This window comes from Cryptomeria japonica, chromosome 3 (genome assembly GCF_030272615.1).
Source record: "Cryptomeria japonica chromosome 3, Sugi_1.0, whole genome shotgun sequence".
NCBI classification, from domain to species: domain Eukaryota; kingdom Viridiplantae; phylum Streptophyta; class Pinopsida; order Cupressales; family Cupressaceae; genus Cryptomeria; species Cryptomeria japonica.
In genome coordinates this window covers 948,831,672-948,846,714 of record NC_081407.1, presented here as the reverse complement: position 1 = coordinate 948,846,714, position 15,043 = coordinate 948,831,672, and the positions used below count along the sequence as shown (strand labels likewise).

The 15,043-nt window shown below is 40.8% G+C and overlaps 1 protein-coding gene across 2 annotated transcripts in view; it reads left to right on the top strand.

Moving 5' to 3' along the window:
* Positions 1–15,043, top strand: part of LOC131038959 (phosphatidate cytidylyltransferase 1) — a 59,567-nt gene that overhangs the window by 42,063 nt on the left and 2,461 nt on the right. For both annotated transcript variants that reach the window (XM_057971582.2, XM_057971581.2), the window contains exons 8-9: positions 13,386–13,514; positions 13,649–13,705. In XM_057971582.2, coding sequence (XP_057827565.1) covers positions 13,386–13,514; positions 13,649–13,705 — 186 coding nt within the window. The remainder of the gene's footprint in view (positions 1–13,385; positions 13,515–13,648; positions 13,706–15,043) is intronic.

The following is a 15,043-nucleotide window of genomic DNA, read 5'->3' as shown; positions in this document are numbered from 1 at the left end:
AGGATACCAAAGTCTGAAGTGTCCTTGACGACGCAAGATTCACCTCGTTGCAGCCCAGTGTTCTGATGTAGGGGCTGTCATGAAGCGGGATATGTAGCTCACTGCATAGCTCAGATCAGGTCTAGTGGAGGTGAGATAGATTAAACTGCCCACTAGTTGCATGAAGTCGGATTCATTATAAATTGGAGAACCGGATTTGGCTGACAACTTCAGGCCTTGCTCCATAGGTGTAAATGCAGGTTTTCAATCCTGCATTCTGAACTTGTCTAGCAGAGCCCTGGCATATTTGGATTGAGAAATGAAGATGCCATGAGACTGTTGCCAAACCTCAACACCTAGGCAGTAGTGTAGAAGCCCAAGGTCAGTCATGTCAAAAGATTGGCATATATTCTATTTGATTCCTTGAACCAGTCATGCCAAAAGATTGGCATATATTCTGTTTGATTCCTTGAACCAAAGATGCTAAGCTGCCAGTGATGATCAGATCATCACAATAAATAACCAGAATGATGATATCACGACTAGTAGTCTTGATATACAGTTTGAGTCAGAAGGACTCCTCTGGAAACCTTGATTTGTGAGGTACTTATCAATTTTTATGTACCATGCCCGGGGAGCCGGTTTCAGGCCATAGAGTGCTTTCACCAATTTGAGAACTTGGTGTTCTTTGCCGGCAACCTTGAATCTAGGAGGTTGTGTCATGTAGACCTCTTTCTGTAACTCACCATTCAAGAAGGCACTCTTGACGTCCATTTGATGGACCTTCCAGCCATACTGAGCTGCCATGGCTATGACTGAATCTGCACATTGCCCTTGCCGACAACAGTGTACTCTTCCCCTCCGCCAAAGATTACTGAATCTGAGTAAGGCTGAAAATTGGATGAATTTGACAAGGACCAACACAAGAAAATAGCTGCTAAGGGCTTTAAGATTGAAGTGCCATTGCACAAAGATTATCCTCAAATGGCCCTCTGAATCATTCTTTGTGCGCAAATCATTAATCACTTAATCTTTTTATCAAATTGCTTGAAATCACTGCGCAACCTGCCGATCTTTCGATTTTGCTCCCGAGGGGGCATACTCATGACATCATCATCATCAGTGATCACATCCTCAAAGTCGAGAATTTCTTTCAAAATCTTCATTACAAGTCGAGCAGCTAATCTTTACCGAACATCAAACAAGACCTTATCGCTAGGGGCATCTCAGCTTCATCGCTTCATATCAAGTTGAGATTTCTCGATCATCTGAATCAAATCAATCTCTAGGGGCATATCAGTTTTGTTGCATCAAATCAAGCTGATATTGTCTTCATCTGAATCAGTCTCTTAACTTTAACCAGTTTGATAGCTTTTCATCAAGCTGATTATTCGTTTAAACTCAATCAAGTGTTTAAAGAGTATCTTTATTCGCACACTCAATCTAAGTAGGTGTTCAGTTTCATCGCATCAAATCAAGCTGGACAGTTTATCTTCGCTCATCGGGTCTTGATCCATCAAGTTCAAGATCGGTTTTATCTTCGCTCACATGTCTAGTTCAATCAAGTTCTAGATCAGTAAGATCCGCTTCTTGATCCATTAAGTTCAAGTTCGGTATCTTTGCTCTTCATCGGTCCTAGTTCAATCAAGTTCGGGATCGGTATTGCTTTCAATCAATTTGTTCAGTTTCATCGCTTCAAAACAAATTGAATACCTCGCTCTTCATCTGTTTCGTGATCAATCAAGTTCAGAATTGGTATCTCCTAGACATCAATTGTTCTTTGAATCAACGCGCTGCTCGCACATCAATTCAAAGGGGCAAATGTAATGCCCTAAAAATGGTCATCCAAAACCATGGGCCCCTAATATCGACTAATGTGCTTAAATTCAATAAAATTCATCAAGGTCTTGAATCAAATAATCAATTTAAATCAATCATGAGAGCCTGATTAATTAATTCCTAAGGTATAAAAATGCAACATGGCAAATTACAATTAATTAAATTCTTATTTAATTAATTGATCAAATTCAAAATTCAAAATAGAAAATCTTTTTAAAATCAAATATCTCATTTATTTAATTAAATATCTTTTGCATATTTAATAAATAAATAAAAATTGCCATAAATCTTCAAAAAAAGGAAACAAATCAAGAAAGATAAATTAATTTGAAAAATAAATTGGAAATTATGAGCACAAAAAATTCAAAAAAGGAAACAAATCAACTGAACTCAAGAAAAATGGAAAGAATCTGAGTTGCTAATTTGAACTCAATCTTTTCTCTCTAAAATGGAATTAAATTGTCCAATCAAATCGTTTCACCTGGATTGTGCTTCCTTCGAATTGATTTCGACCGTTCATTAAAGATCAACCTTGACCTTTGGTCTCCCTCTTGATTTTCCTATAAATTTAGGCTCTCATTTTTCAATCAGCACCTGAGAATTTTACATCGTTATTATGCTAATATTATGTTGTAGTTTATCGAGGAAATATGGAGTATTTCTGAGGAGTAATGAAAAGAATTCCATCTCCCGACCCCTGATGGGTGAAAGATCCGTCAAAGAACGTCTTCTAGGATCTCTGAGTGAGATGCAAAATTGATTCGTCTGGAAATTCAATGTTCAAGGGTTGATCATCTTCTAGAGGAGCATCTGCAAGCTGATCCGCTATGGCTTGCCCTTTTATAGCTTTCCTTTCCACATATTCAATATCAAATTCTTTCAACACCATGACCCATTTAGCCAATCTACCGGTGAGGGTAGCTTTACTGAGAAGATATTTTAGTGGATCAATCTTAGCTACTAACTTGATGGAGTGAGCTAACATATAGTGTCTTAGCTTTTGTGAGCCTTGTATTTAACTTTATAGACCCATTTGCACCCAATGGGTTTCTTGCCTGGAGGAAGATCTGACAGAACCCGAGTTTTATTTTTCAGCAAGCTCTGGTGCTCAGTTGCCATAGCTTGTTCCCCCTTAGGTATCCCTTTTGCCTCTATGTATGTTTGAGGTTCATACACACTATGAATGTTGGCCATGAGAGCAAAATTGACATAAGATCGGATGAATCTTGTGGAAAATCTGGTGGTGCAACTGCTTGCCCAGGTGATCCTGCAGGAGAAGGAACTGGTGAAGGTGCATGAGTTGGAACAACTGGAACCTCCCTTAAGGTGGACCTAATGGAAGACGAGCACCCAAGTCTGAAGCTTTCAAAGGTAGATCCTCAGAATCCACAACAGGAGGAGAGAGCTGAAATGGCCCTCGACCCTCATCGAAAACCATGTCCCGACTGAAGATGACACGATCTGTCTCAATATCAACCAGGCGGTAGGCTTTGTGATTATCACTGTAGCCGATGTGCATAAGTTTTTGACTCTTGGCATCGAGCTTGGTGCGTTTTGCATCAGGGATCCAAACAAAGGCAGTGGAGCCAAAAACCTTGAGGTGATTGATTTTGGGCTTGCGGCCTAACTAGGCCTCTTCCAGAGTCTTCTTCTTCATGGCCACAGTAGGAGACCGATTCAGAAGATAGACTTCAGTGTTAACTGCTTCAGCCCAAAATTTCTTTGGAACATTCTTGTGTTCAAGCATAGACTGGGCCATTTTGTTAATCGTGCGGTTTCTCCGCTCAACGACACCGTTTTGCTATGGGGTGTATGGTGTAGTGAGTTGGTGCTTGATGCCATGTTATTCATAGAAATGGGAGAAAGCAGAAGAACATAATTCTCTCCCATTATCAAATCGAACAGTTACAATATTATAACTAGACTCTTTTTCTACTAATGCTTTAAATTATTGAAACACAACAAAAACCTCTGATTTCTGATGAAGAAAATACACCCACCTTTTCTACTGAAATCATCAACAAAAAGTAGAAAATAGTTGGACCCAGTAGCAGACGAAGTAGCCATAGGTCCACAAATATCAGCATGGACCAGTTGTAGTACCTTAGAGGCTCTCTAGGAGTTGCCATCCGAAAAGGGATTCCGATGTTGTTTGCTAGCCTGACATGCTCCTCAGACTCCGAGGTGCTGGGTTTGGATCACTAGCAATCTGATCACAAGATCTTCCCGAACAAGTTGAGAAAGATAGTGCACATTTAAGTGCCCATACCGCTAATGCCAGAGTGTACTAACAGAGGAGCGCTTTGCTGCCATGGCAAGCTCCTGAGAATCACCAGAGTCAACTATTTCTGAAAAGACCATGATCCTCAAGACCCACAACAACAGTTGTCTTAGTCTCCTGATCAATGATGCTACACTGATGTGAACTGAAGGTCACGTCGAGCCGAGGAGAATGTCTCAGATTTTGGTTGACAAAGAGAAGGTTGATTTCCATTCTTGAAACATAGTACACATTGAGGAAAATTAATTTCTTTCCTCCGAATTGAATTTGCACATTGCCCTTGCCGACAACAGTGTACTCTTCCCCTCCGCCAAAGATTACTGAATCTGAGTAAGGCTGAAAATCAGTGAACCAATCTCGGCGATGAGTGAAGTGGCATGAGGCACCTGAATCTATATACCAGGCAGAGGAGTTGTATTGAGTTGAGAGGTGAGTACAAATGTACAAGGAGCCTTGCTTGAATAGGCAAGAGCTTAAATGTACAAGTGTCTCCATTTGAAAGAAGAGTAGTTAGAGTCCAATTATAACTCAGCTATCCAACTACCTAATTAAATGCTAGTTACCTAAGTAAAGTTAAGTAAATGTAAATAGTCAAAAGTATTTACTCCAACACCCCCCCTTAAGTGCAACCTAAGGAGTAGAGCTATGCAATATGAGATGCCTTATGGGTCTCAACAACAAAGCCATATTAGGTACCCATGTACAATTACAATGCAAATCATTCTCTCACAACAGAGAAAAGGGGAAAAACCTTATGGGAAACTCCTCTCCAAAAAGAGAACATTGAACGAGTTAGAAGCCTCCAAAATTATGTTCAAAAAGCATGAACATGAAGAACATCACTGAAGCACAAAGAAGCTGTAGACAACTGTCAAAGAAGACTGATATGGTGCTGTAATTGAAGATCCTCCTCTAAAAAAGATGATTAGGATCACGAAGACAACCATTTGCATGCATGCCCCAAACAACACTACTTGAACAATCATCAGATGGCAACAATGGCAATAACATCCATCAATTGAAAATACATATGACACATGAATTTGCATGAGTGACCTTAACATCACTACTTAACCAATGAAGTTGCTTGAGTGATATCATCATCACTACTCAACCAATGAAAGTTGAAAATACAGGTGCAATAGTTTGAAGAACCATGATCAATTGAGGAAGAAGGTTGCTTCCACAAAATAGGAATGCAAGTGTCTCAACTCACTCTGAGCGAAACCAAGTAAGCATTAGCCAAAGTTCCTAGACTCTGACTCGGCAAGGCCGACTCGACTCGTGACTCGGCAAGGCCGACTCGACTCGTGACTCGGCTATGACTCGGCAAAATAAAAAACCCTTGAAATTTAGAGATTTTTAGCGATTTAAAACTTGTTTCATGCACCCATTATTGAATAAAGCTTAAAGACACTATAACATCATCAAATAGAAGCTCTAGCTCATCCTCAGCCTCAGCCTCAGAGTAGTCTATTTGCCTCCTACAAAGGCGTCTAAGGTAGGTCCTGGATGACTAAGTAGCCATAGTCTCTGCTTGTGAGGTACCACAATGATCAACATCAGTTGTGCTTGTTCCGAATCGTGCTCTATCCTCCTCCTCTGCCATAGCCACAACCTCAGCCTCTTTGTCTGCCGTGTCTAACATGCTACGACGCGAGTCCTGGAGCTTGGACTCGGCTAGTTTTACCATAACTCGCCTGACTAGCCCGAGTCAAGGAAGTTATGAGCAAAACTCGCCGAGTTCGAGTCACGAATTGTCAAAACTCGCCGAGCTTGGCTTGACTCGCCGAGTTCGAGTCACGAATTGTCAAAACTCGCCGAGCTTGGCTCGACTCGCCAACTCGGCAAACTCGCCTAACTCGCGGCGAGTTTGGGAACTCTGGCATTAGCACAAATAGTACACTACCCCCCATAATGCTGACTAGGGAGATTCTTGACAGATTCACGAAACCTGTGTGTCACCAAGGGATTCATAAGGAGACAATACAACACTTGAATGGACCAAAAGAGTATTTGCAATTGAACAAAGGGTGTGCACCAAACTACAAACAACATGAGGCATGAATCCCAGAGATTCATTTGTTGTCATGAATCCCAAAAATTCATTTGTTGTCACGAAGGGACACTCACTTTGATAGAGTTGTGATTGGCAAACAACAAAGGCTTTATACAACCCCCCTATTGTACTTTATAATGCAGTGCGAGTACAAGAATATGGCACAATTTGTGCAAAATCCCCCAAAATACATGATGTGACATTGCATTTCAATGTGTCTACAAGAATGTGCTTACAAAAGATGCTTAAATTGATCCAAAAGGACAAAAAATCTCAAGTAAAAACTTGCACCAATGAATAGTGCACGAAACCACCTTTTCGATGATACATCATTTCCATAAACGGACGTCGGATGTCCAAGTTATGGCCATTTGAAGAGAAAACGTCGATTAGGGCTGAAAGGTGAAAAAAATGACCCATCCCTCTTATGCACTCGGGGGTGAGGGTTTGGTCCTCCGTGGGACCTAGCAGATTAGGCTCTTAAAAAAATGCTCCTTGACAGTACGGTGAACTGGCAAAGACTGTTGAATTGGCAGAGGAAGGTCCGTACAGTGTGAAGACCGTACGGTGGAGTGAGGGTCCTTACGGTGAGCGAAACAGGCGTACGGTGGTGTGAGGCAGGTCGTGCAGTGGAGCCAAGAAGGCCGTACGGTGAAGGGGTGTATGGTGGTATGGGGATCAAGTGACCGTACGGTGAAGGGGGTCGTATGGTGGTGTGGGGATGTAGTGACCGTACGGGAAGAGGTCGTACGGTGATGTGCGGAGGGGGTGGCCGTACGGTGAAGCTGTATTGTGGACTTCTACGTGTGGTAGGAGGGAGGGGTCTGTCGTGTGGATGGTGGTTCAATGGACTACCTTCGGTGGTTCAAGGGTTGATCTTCTGCACGCATATCAAGTACTGACCTTTGAATGATAAGAATCCCTTAATATGCATGTATACCAGAAATGAAGCTATTTGATTCAACAATGATGAGTTTCCAGATTTGCCAGATCCAAAACAAGTACACAGAGCAGAATAGGGTGAGGGATGAATCCCACCGAAACTGCGGATACCAAGTAGGGAGGGTCTTTCACCTCCGAAATGGCGGGTAACAGAACTCCAACTGGAATTCGCACAAACAAGAGAAAATACCAAATCACATAGCTACAATAATGATAGACTCGACCATAAATATGGGCTCCGAGAAACTTCCCGAAGGGTTACAAATGGGCCGACACAAACATAACTTAACTAATAAAATAAAAAAGGGGGCCCGACATATTTTATTATTAAATTTAGGGCCATACAATAATTAATATTATTTAATTATATCGGGGACATTACAAATCCTCGCCGCCCAAAGATTGCTTGCCCTAAGCAATCCATCATTAAATGGTTTGCCCACTGCAGAGATCCAAGGTCCCAAACCAAGCACGCACACGGATAGCCATGTCTGAAATCTCCATGTTGCAACATGACCACGTGCCCACACATGGAAGTATGTGAGAAGAGTAAACCTCCCTCCAACTTCCATTGCTCCACTGTAATATAAACGTTGCCATGCCTGGATTCGTCACGATCCCACTGAAACGAATCATCAAACACATCGATGCCCGAATCCCAAGCTATCATGCCATCATGCCAATCAATCATTTTCCCATGGTGGTCTGGAATCCCTAAACTCATCGGCAATAGGTTCTTCTCATGTAGATGTCGCTCTTCCTGAAAAGTAACGCTCATGTCTGTCGCATGTTCTTCATACCACTGTGGTGTTCCAGAATCCCTGTCACTCACTATGTTCTGCGGAAGATTATGCAGGCAGAATACCTCACGGAAGAACCACTCGGCCGCTTGGGCTGCCTGGTATTCGGTGGAGATGGAAAAGAAATGGGCATACTTGGTCAAACAATTTGCAATGACGAAGATGCAATCCTTTCTTTGCACTAGGGTAATTCTGGTAATGAAATCCATCAAGATGCTATCCCATTTCTGGTCAGGGATTGGCAATGGTTGCAGCAGTCCAGCGGGTAAGGTGTGCTCAGATTTGTTTGGTTGGCAGGTGGAGCATTCACCCATGTACTGCAGAACGTCATTCTTAAGGCCCTTCCAAGAAAATTTGTCTCGGATTTGTTTGTAGATCTTCAGAAATTCCGAGTGGCTGGCCAGGGGAGACTCGTGCATTTCTTTTAGAATTCTTTTCTTCATCTTGGACTCAAGCACCAAATAGATTTTGTCCTTGTAGTAAATGATGTCATCAACCACCTTGTATCTGTCATCCTGCACTTGACCATCCATCAGCTCGCACGTGAATGTATTCTTGGAGTATTCAACCAACATATGTTCCTTCCAATCCGCCGAAATCTAGAATAGCGAACATATGGCAAGCCTTCTAGTGAGGATTTGGCAAAGCTCTTGCTGACTTCTTAACTCCTTCAGCGTATCTATCAATCCTTCATTCGATTTCATGATTCTCCTGACAGGCTGGCAGAATCACCAGCTCTAATAACACTATAATGTTCGCTGACGGTACGGTGAATTGGCAAAGACTGTTGAATTGGCAGAGGAAGGTCTGTACGGTGGTAAGAAGAGGGGGGTCGTACAGTGTGAAAACCGTACGGTGGAGTGAGGGTTCGTACGGTGGTGTGAGGCAGGTCGTGCAGTGGAGCCAAGTAGGCCGTATAGTGGGAAGAAGGCAGGCTGTACGGTGAAGGGGTGTATGGTGGTATGGGGATTGAGTGACCGTACGGTGAAGGGGGTCATACGGTGGTGTGGGGATGTAGTGATCGTACGGTGATGTGCGGAGGGGGTGGCCGTACGGTGAAGCCATATTGTGGACTTCTACGTGTGGTAGGAGGGAGGGGTTTGTCGTGTGGACGCTGGTTCAATGGACTACCTTCGGTGGTTCAAGGGTTGATCTTCTGCGCGCATATCAAGTACTGACCTTTGAATGATAAGAATCCCTTAATATGCATGTATACCAGAAATGAAGCTATTTGATTCAACAATGATGAGTTTCTAGATTTGCCAGATCCAGAACAAGTACATAGAGCAGAATAGGGTGAGGGATGAATCCCACCGAAACTGCGGATACCAAGTAGGGAGGGTCTTTCACCTCCGAAATGGCAGGTAACAAAACTCCAACTGGAATTCGCACAAACAAGAGAAAATACCAAATCGCATACCTACAATAATGATAGACTCGACCATAAATATGGGCTCCGGGAAACTTCCCGAAGGGTTACAAACGGGCTGACACAAACATAACTAATAAAATAAAAAAGGGGGCCGGACATATTTTATTATTAAATTTAGGGCCATACAATAATTAATATTATTTAATTATATTGGGGACATTACATATGGCCATTTGAAGAGAAAACGTCGATTAGGGCCGAAAGGTGAAAAAAAATGACCCATCCCTCTTATGCACTCAGGGGTGAGGGTTTGGTCCTCCGTGGGACCTAGCAGATTAGGCTATTAAAAAAAATGCTCCCCCCCACCTTGATGGAAAGGGTGCCAATGCATAGAGCAACCAAGGAGAGTTGGTGAGATGAGCAAGGTGAAGATGTTGTCGATGGGGTGGCGGGGACTGGTCACGGCTTCACGCACCATCCCCCATACTCATAACCTAAGTCACAAGGTGCCATGAAATTCGGATGAAATTTGACAAGGGAAAAATTCGAAAAAAAAATTAGGATAAAATTCACCTTATATAATTTTGTTTATTTTTTAAATATATGTAATACTTCCAATAATTTTTTTTAAAAAAAATATATGTAATACTATTGTAAATATATGTAATAGTTTAAAATTCACCTTATATCAAAATTATTTTTAAATATAATTTTGTGTATTTTTAAATATATGTAATAACTCAGCCTAAACCCGGCAGCGACGACCACCCAACAGCCAAGGGAGAATAGAAAGAAGCCCTTGCAACAGTTTAACTCAGCCTCTTCACGCACTCCCCTGCGAGCTCTTTATGCACTCCGCAGCGTCTTCACGCACTCCAACTTCAAAAATCCTAAAGAAAATCCGTCGAAAATCTATGTTGTGTGTTTACAGAGGCGGAGAGCAGCATTTTATAAAGAAATTCCATTGAAAATCAACGAAAACCCTAAACGCTTTTCAAAAACCCTTAAAAAAACGCTCTTTAAATTTTTGCTTTAATAAAAAAACCAACGTTCTGGCCATACGAATTTATGGCCGAATTTGAACGCATTTTTTTATAAAAATTTGAAATTCGAAAAAATTCGAACTCCATCCTTGAAATTTGCCGTATTCTGTGACTTAGCTCATAACCATGAACCATCAAATGACTACGCACAAGAAATTTGAGTCTCCACACGTGTTGCATCATAACCACACACTAGTTGCAAGTCCACAGATGCCATGGGTTGAAAACCTTGGCACTAAAATTGTATGCTCATTTGCAACAGTATCGACACGTGTTGCATCATAACCACACACTAGTTGCAAGTCCACAGATGACATGGGTTGAAAACCTTGGCCCTAAAATTGTATGCTCATTCGCAACAGTATCGCCACCATCTATGCAATGAGACCGCTTGTGAGAGCAAGGACTTAGGTCACCATACAAAGGCAAGTGCTCAAGTCAGGTTGAGCAAGGCTCAACGACACCATAAACGACTACCACATGCACAAACAAGTAGCTCTCTAAAGCCACATAAGCTTGTGTTGACAATAATTGAGCTGCTGAGATATGTGATAAACCTGTGGTGTTAATTTGCAAGACGTGAGCAAAGAAAGAACCACAATAATAAGACGACCAAAAGTATAAACCATGCCTCGAGTCAAATCAATGCCAAACTCAATTAATAACGCTGCTGTGAACAATAATGATTGATGCAGTCACAAGTCTCACGAGTCCATTGAACTGTGAGTCACAAAACCCTAACACAAAAACTTCATGAAATCCACTCAAAGTTATTAACAATGAGCCAATGAAAGAGAAGTTTTGTGATGGACGAGATTCATTGACCAAATCTTTCAGAAGTCACAAATGTTCACACACTATTCACGGTGAAGTGCTGTAGTCAATAATAAGAGTTGAGCCAATACACCCACTTGAGAGAAGGGTGACACCAATGGGGATACACCAGCCAGCCAAGAGATGGCCAAGAACAAAAAGTCCATTTAGAAATGTGAAATGCCGCATAAACCCTACCAATTGGTTTGCAGTGATACGAGATGGAGACCACAAACTTGAAGCCTTTTGATGAGCAAAGTAAAATGGGCCTTCAAACGGCTAAACCACTTCGTGACAAGGAAAACAATACACCTATGGAATAAGAGGTTGACACAGGCCAAGGCTCCCTCACAAGAAAGAACCCATTCAAGCAGATTACAAGGGTAATGCCTGGCCAAATATCGTGAGCCCACGATGCAATATGCCCAGCTCGATTCAAGTCTTGAAAAAACCGGCCATTGAAAAATGCAGTCAAGCAAGCAAAATTTGCAAACAGAGAGACCATGAGCCCCTTCCACTAGCCTTAGGGTGCATTGACAGAAAAGAATCCTGCCAACCGGTCATGGGAACTTCCCACAAAATCACCCCTCACCATGAATGATCTGAAAGCCAATGCAAAAATTGGATTGCTCCAAACAATGAAGCTTGAGCATGGTGAAACTCAAAACCAAACTTCCAACTGCTAAATGAAATGGCATGGTCACAAATGAAGCAAAGCCAAGCTTAGAAAAGCGCTGAGCAGAGATAAAACGCTGCCCCAAAATGCCGATTGGATATCTATGATTGTGAACCATGCAAAAAGCATAGATCGGCTGACAAAGTGATAACTTGCCTCCCCTAAACAATATTGGGCTTGACAAACTCAAAATAGACAAAATAAATTTGAGCCATGAACTGGGAATCATTTATTCACAAACCGGGAATTGGAGATGCAAATGAGCCAGCAATCTGCACTTTCAGCTTGACTCTTGGGACCTCAAAACTCAAGAATAGTGAAAACTCTCAAAAGAGGAAGGAGGGCAGATTGCAAAGCTCTGATACCATGTTAGGTTTTGTACCCAATCCCAAGAGCTAATCTGCAGAACATCCTCCACAACTAAGAGAGGTTCAACACAAAGTTGTATTGAGTTGAGAGGTGAGTACAAATGTACAAGGGGCCTTGCTTAAATAGGAAAGAGCAGGAAATGAGAGTACACAAGATTTGGACAAGTGTCTCCATCTGAAATAAGAGGAGTTAGAATCCAATCATAACTCAACAACTATCCAACTACCCAATTATACGCCAGTTACCTAAGTTAAACTTAAGTAAACATAAATAGTAAAAACTACTTACTCCAACGGTAAGATCTTACATTACTCCTTGAGTCTTTACAAATTGAGAATTGTTATCATCAATTTGAATGGGGCTGAATCATTTCCTCTCATGAGATGAGCCCCTACATTTAGACTTTCTTCTAGAGCCTCGGTTTGAGGATGATTTCATTGTCAATCGCCCCATATACAAAGAGGCTGGCAAGATAAATCACTGTCTTTTGGATGTTCTAATGGATTCTTGAAGACCTTGATTTGGTATGAGAATCAGCTTATCTTTGTGGTGTTTCATTTTATAGATAGAAAATATTGAAATTGGGATGTTACTGTATTGTTTGTTCCAAATTTGCCTACAACTTCCAGACATGGGTGTTTTGGGCTGCAAGAGACCATGCAATGAAATGACGTGTTCAAGATCAGTGAGACAATGTTCATGTCAAAGACCTTTAATAAATATCAGTTTGAATCCTATTACAGACTTCTTCTTGACTCGAAATGATGGGAGAGTGACTGCTTTAGTTAAAATTTACTCAACATCAAGGCGGAGTCATTGTTTAAATCAAAGGCTACACGGGTAAACTTTCCATGTCTGAATATAGTTTTTTGCAAAAGATAATATGTTGATGGGGTGTGTAATCTATTGTTCAAATTGATTTTCTGGTTAGTTGACAAGATTTATGAAAATGAAAATATGTACTGATAAGTGAGGGAATTGTTACCTTGATATTTATCATTTTGAAGATTTGTCATAAATAACCTATATTCTCTGTTGATATGATTCCTAATGATCTCCATTGACTGAAATTTACACTTTGGCTCATTATAGATTCATTGATGCATTGAGGAATTGAGGTGCAAGTCACTTTATTGTTGATTCTAGCTTGCTCACTATGTAAGATTGACAGATGTTGTACATGGGCATAACACAAACTTTTGCTTTATATAGTTTCCATGGAAGGAAGTGACGGTTCTACCAGTACAAAAGCATGCATTGGTATTTGGTTTGTTTGCATCAAGTATTGCACCTTTTGGAGGTTTCTTTGCCAGTGGTTTCAAACGAGCATTCAAAATTAAGGTTACTCTCTTATGTGAATAGGCATTTGTAATCTACCAACACATTTCTTTATACATGATGAGGAAGAGTTATTGTATTCAACTTATGTGCATTAGACATTAGAATTTTACTAAAATAATTTGTGTGTATTACAGGATTTTGGGGATAGTATTCCTGGTCATGGTGGCATTACCGATCGGATGGACTGTCAGGTGATGGTTGGGTCTTAATTGTTCAAAATCACATTGTTTTCGGGTTTTTCTTTGTATGGTGATCTCAATGTTTTCATGGTTCTCAGGCTTGCTATTTTTCTTGCTTCACAAGGAAAGTTTGATTTGCAAACTTTAGCATACACTCCCATTCAAAGTGTTTGATGTTTGTAACAAGCTGCCAATCATTAACTACCTTCATGAGCATTCATAAAAGTTGCTTGTGCATCTTGAGGCAGCTCTTCTCTGAGCTTAGACAGCTCTTTCTTTTCCTCCTCTTTAATTTTGGGTTTCAAAGGAAGTTTAAGCTTGTTGCCTAGAGCTGTTATTTGTGACTCAAACCTATGAAGCTTACTCACGGATTAGGAAATGTTTTGCCACATCAAACTCTAGCTTGAGGAATCTCTTTTCATGCCAAATCCTCCTGTCTCCTGGCTGTGTTAAAGTTGTCCTCCAAAGAAATCATTTGTTGCTAAAGCTCTTAATTCCTTTTTTCACTTCCTTTTATATATCTCATGATGCAAAGGCTGCAATTCTTCTTTAACCTTGCCATTTCCTTGTTGGTATAAGGGCATTAACATAGAGAAATAAACCGGGGTTCACTCCAAGAAACACAGCTCTGATACCATTATGCCTGTAATTGTGTTAGATACTCCAATGGGTGATTTTTCAACACAAAAATTTAACTAAGCTCTGATACCAAAACGTCTGTAATTGTTTCAGATATTTTAATGGGTGATTCCTCAATGCAAATTTAAAATATACTGCTGCTATACTTAAAGAAATTGGAAAGCACGGAAAGAAATGAGATAGATGACAACAGCAAACCATCACATAGACACCACATTTTACCCTGGAGAAACCCTATGTGGGAGACTCTAGCGCACGGAAATGGTTTGTGCCTCTATTGTTCTATTCAAAATTTGCTACGAGCAGTTGAGATTACAAAAAGTGACTCTGAAATGGGCAACTGGACCATATTGGTCTTACATGAATATTTCTTCAATATCTGACTACTCTACTATGCAAAATTAAGCGATCGCTGAAATTCTCATATAACTGCTACAAAGGTTTTAGATGATCCCTAAATTTCAAGAGGCTGAAACATTGTGATTTTCCTTCCACAAGCCATTAGAAGACAAAGTGAACCATCTGGGTGAGATGAATTTAATTTGTAATGACTAATGTCAATAGGCGCTCCACAGTGGCATCAAAGAAGTCCTGTTAGTACCGAGTACCTAAAAACTAAAATACAGCCAATATATATTTAAAAGACCAAAACAGAAATTAACTCTCAAGGAAAAAGAATAAGCATAAAATAACTCATACTCTGAAATAAAA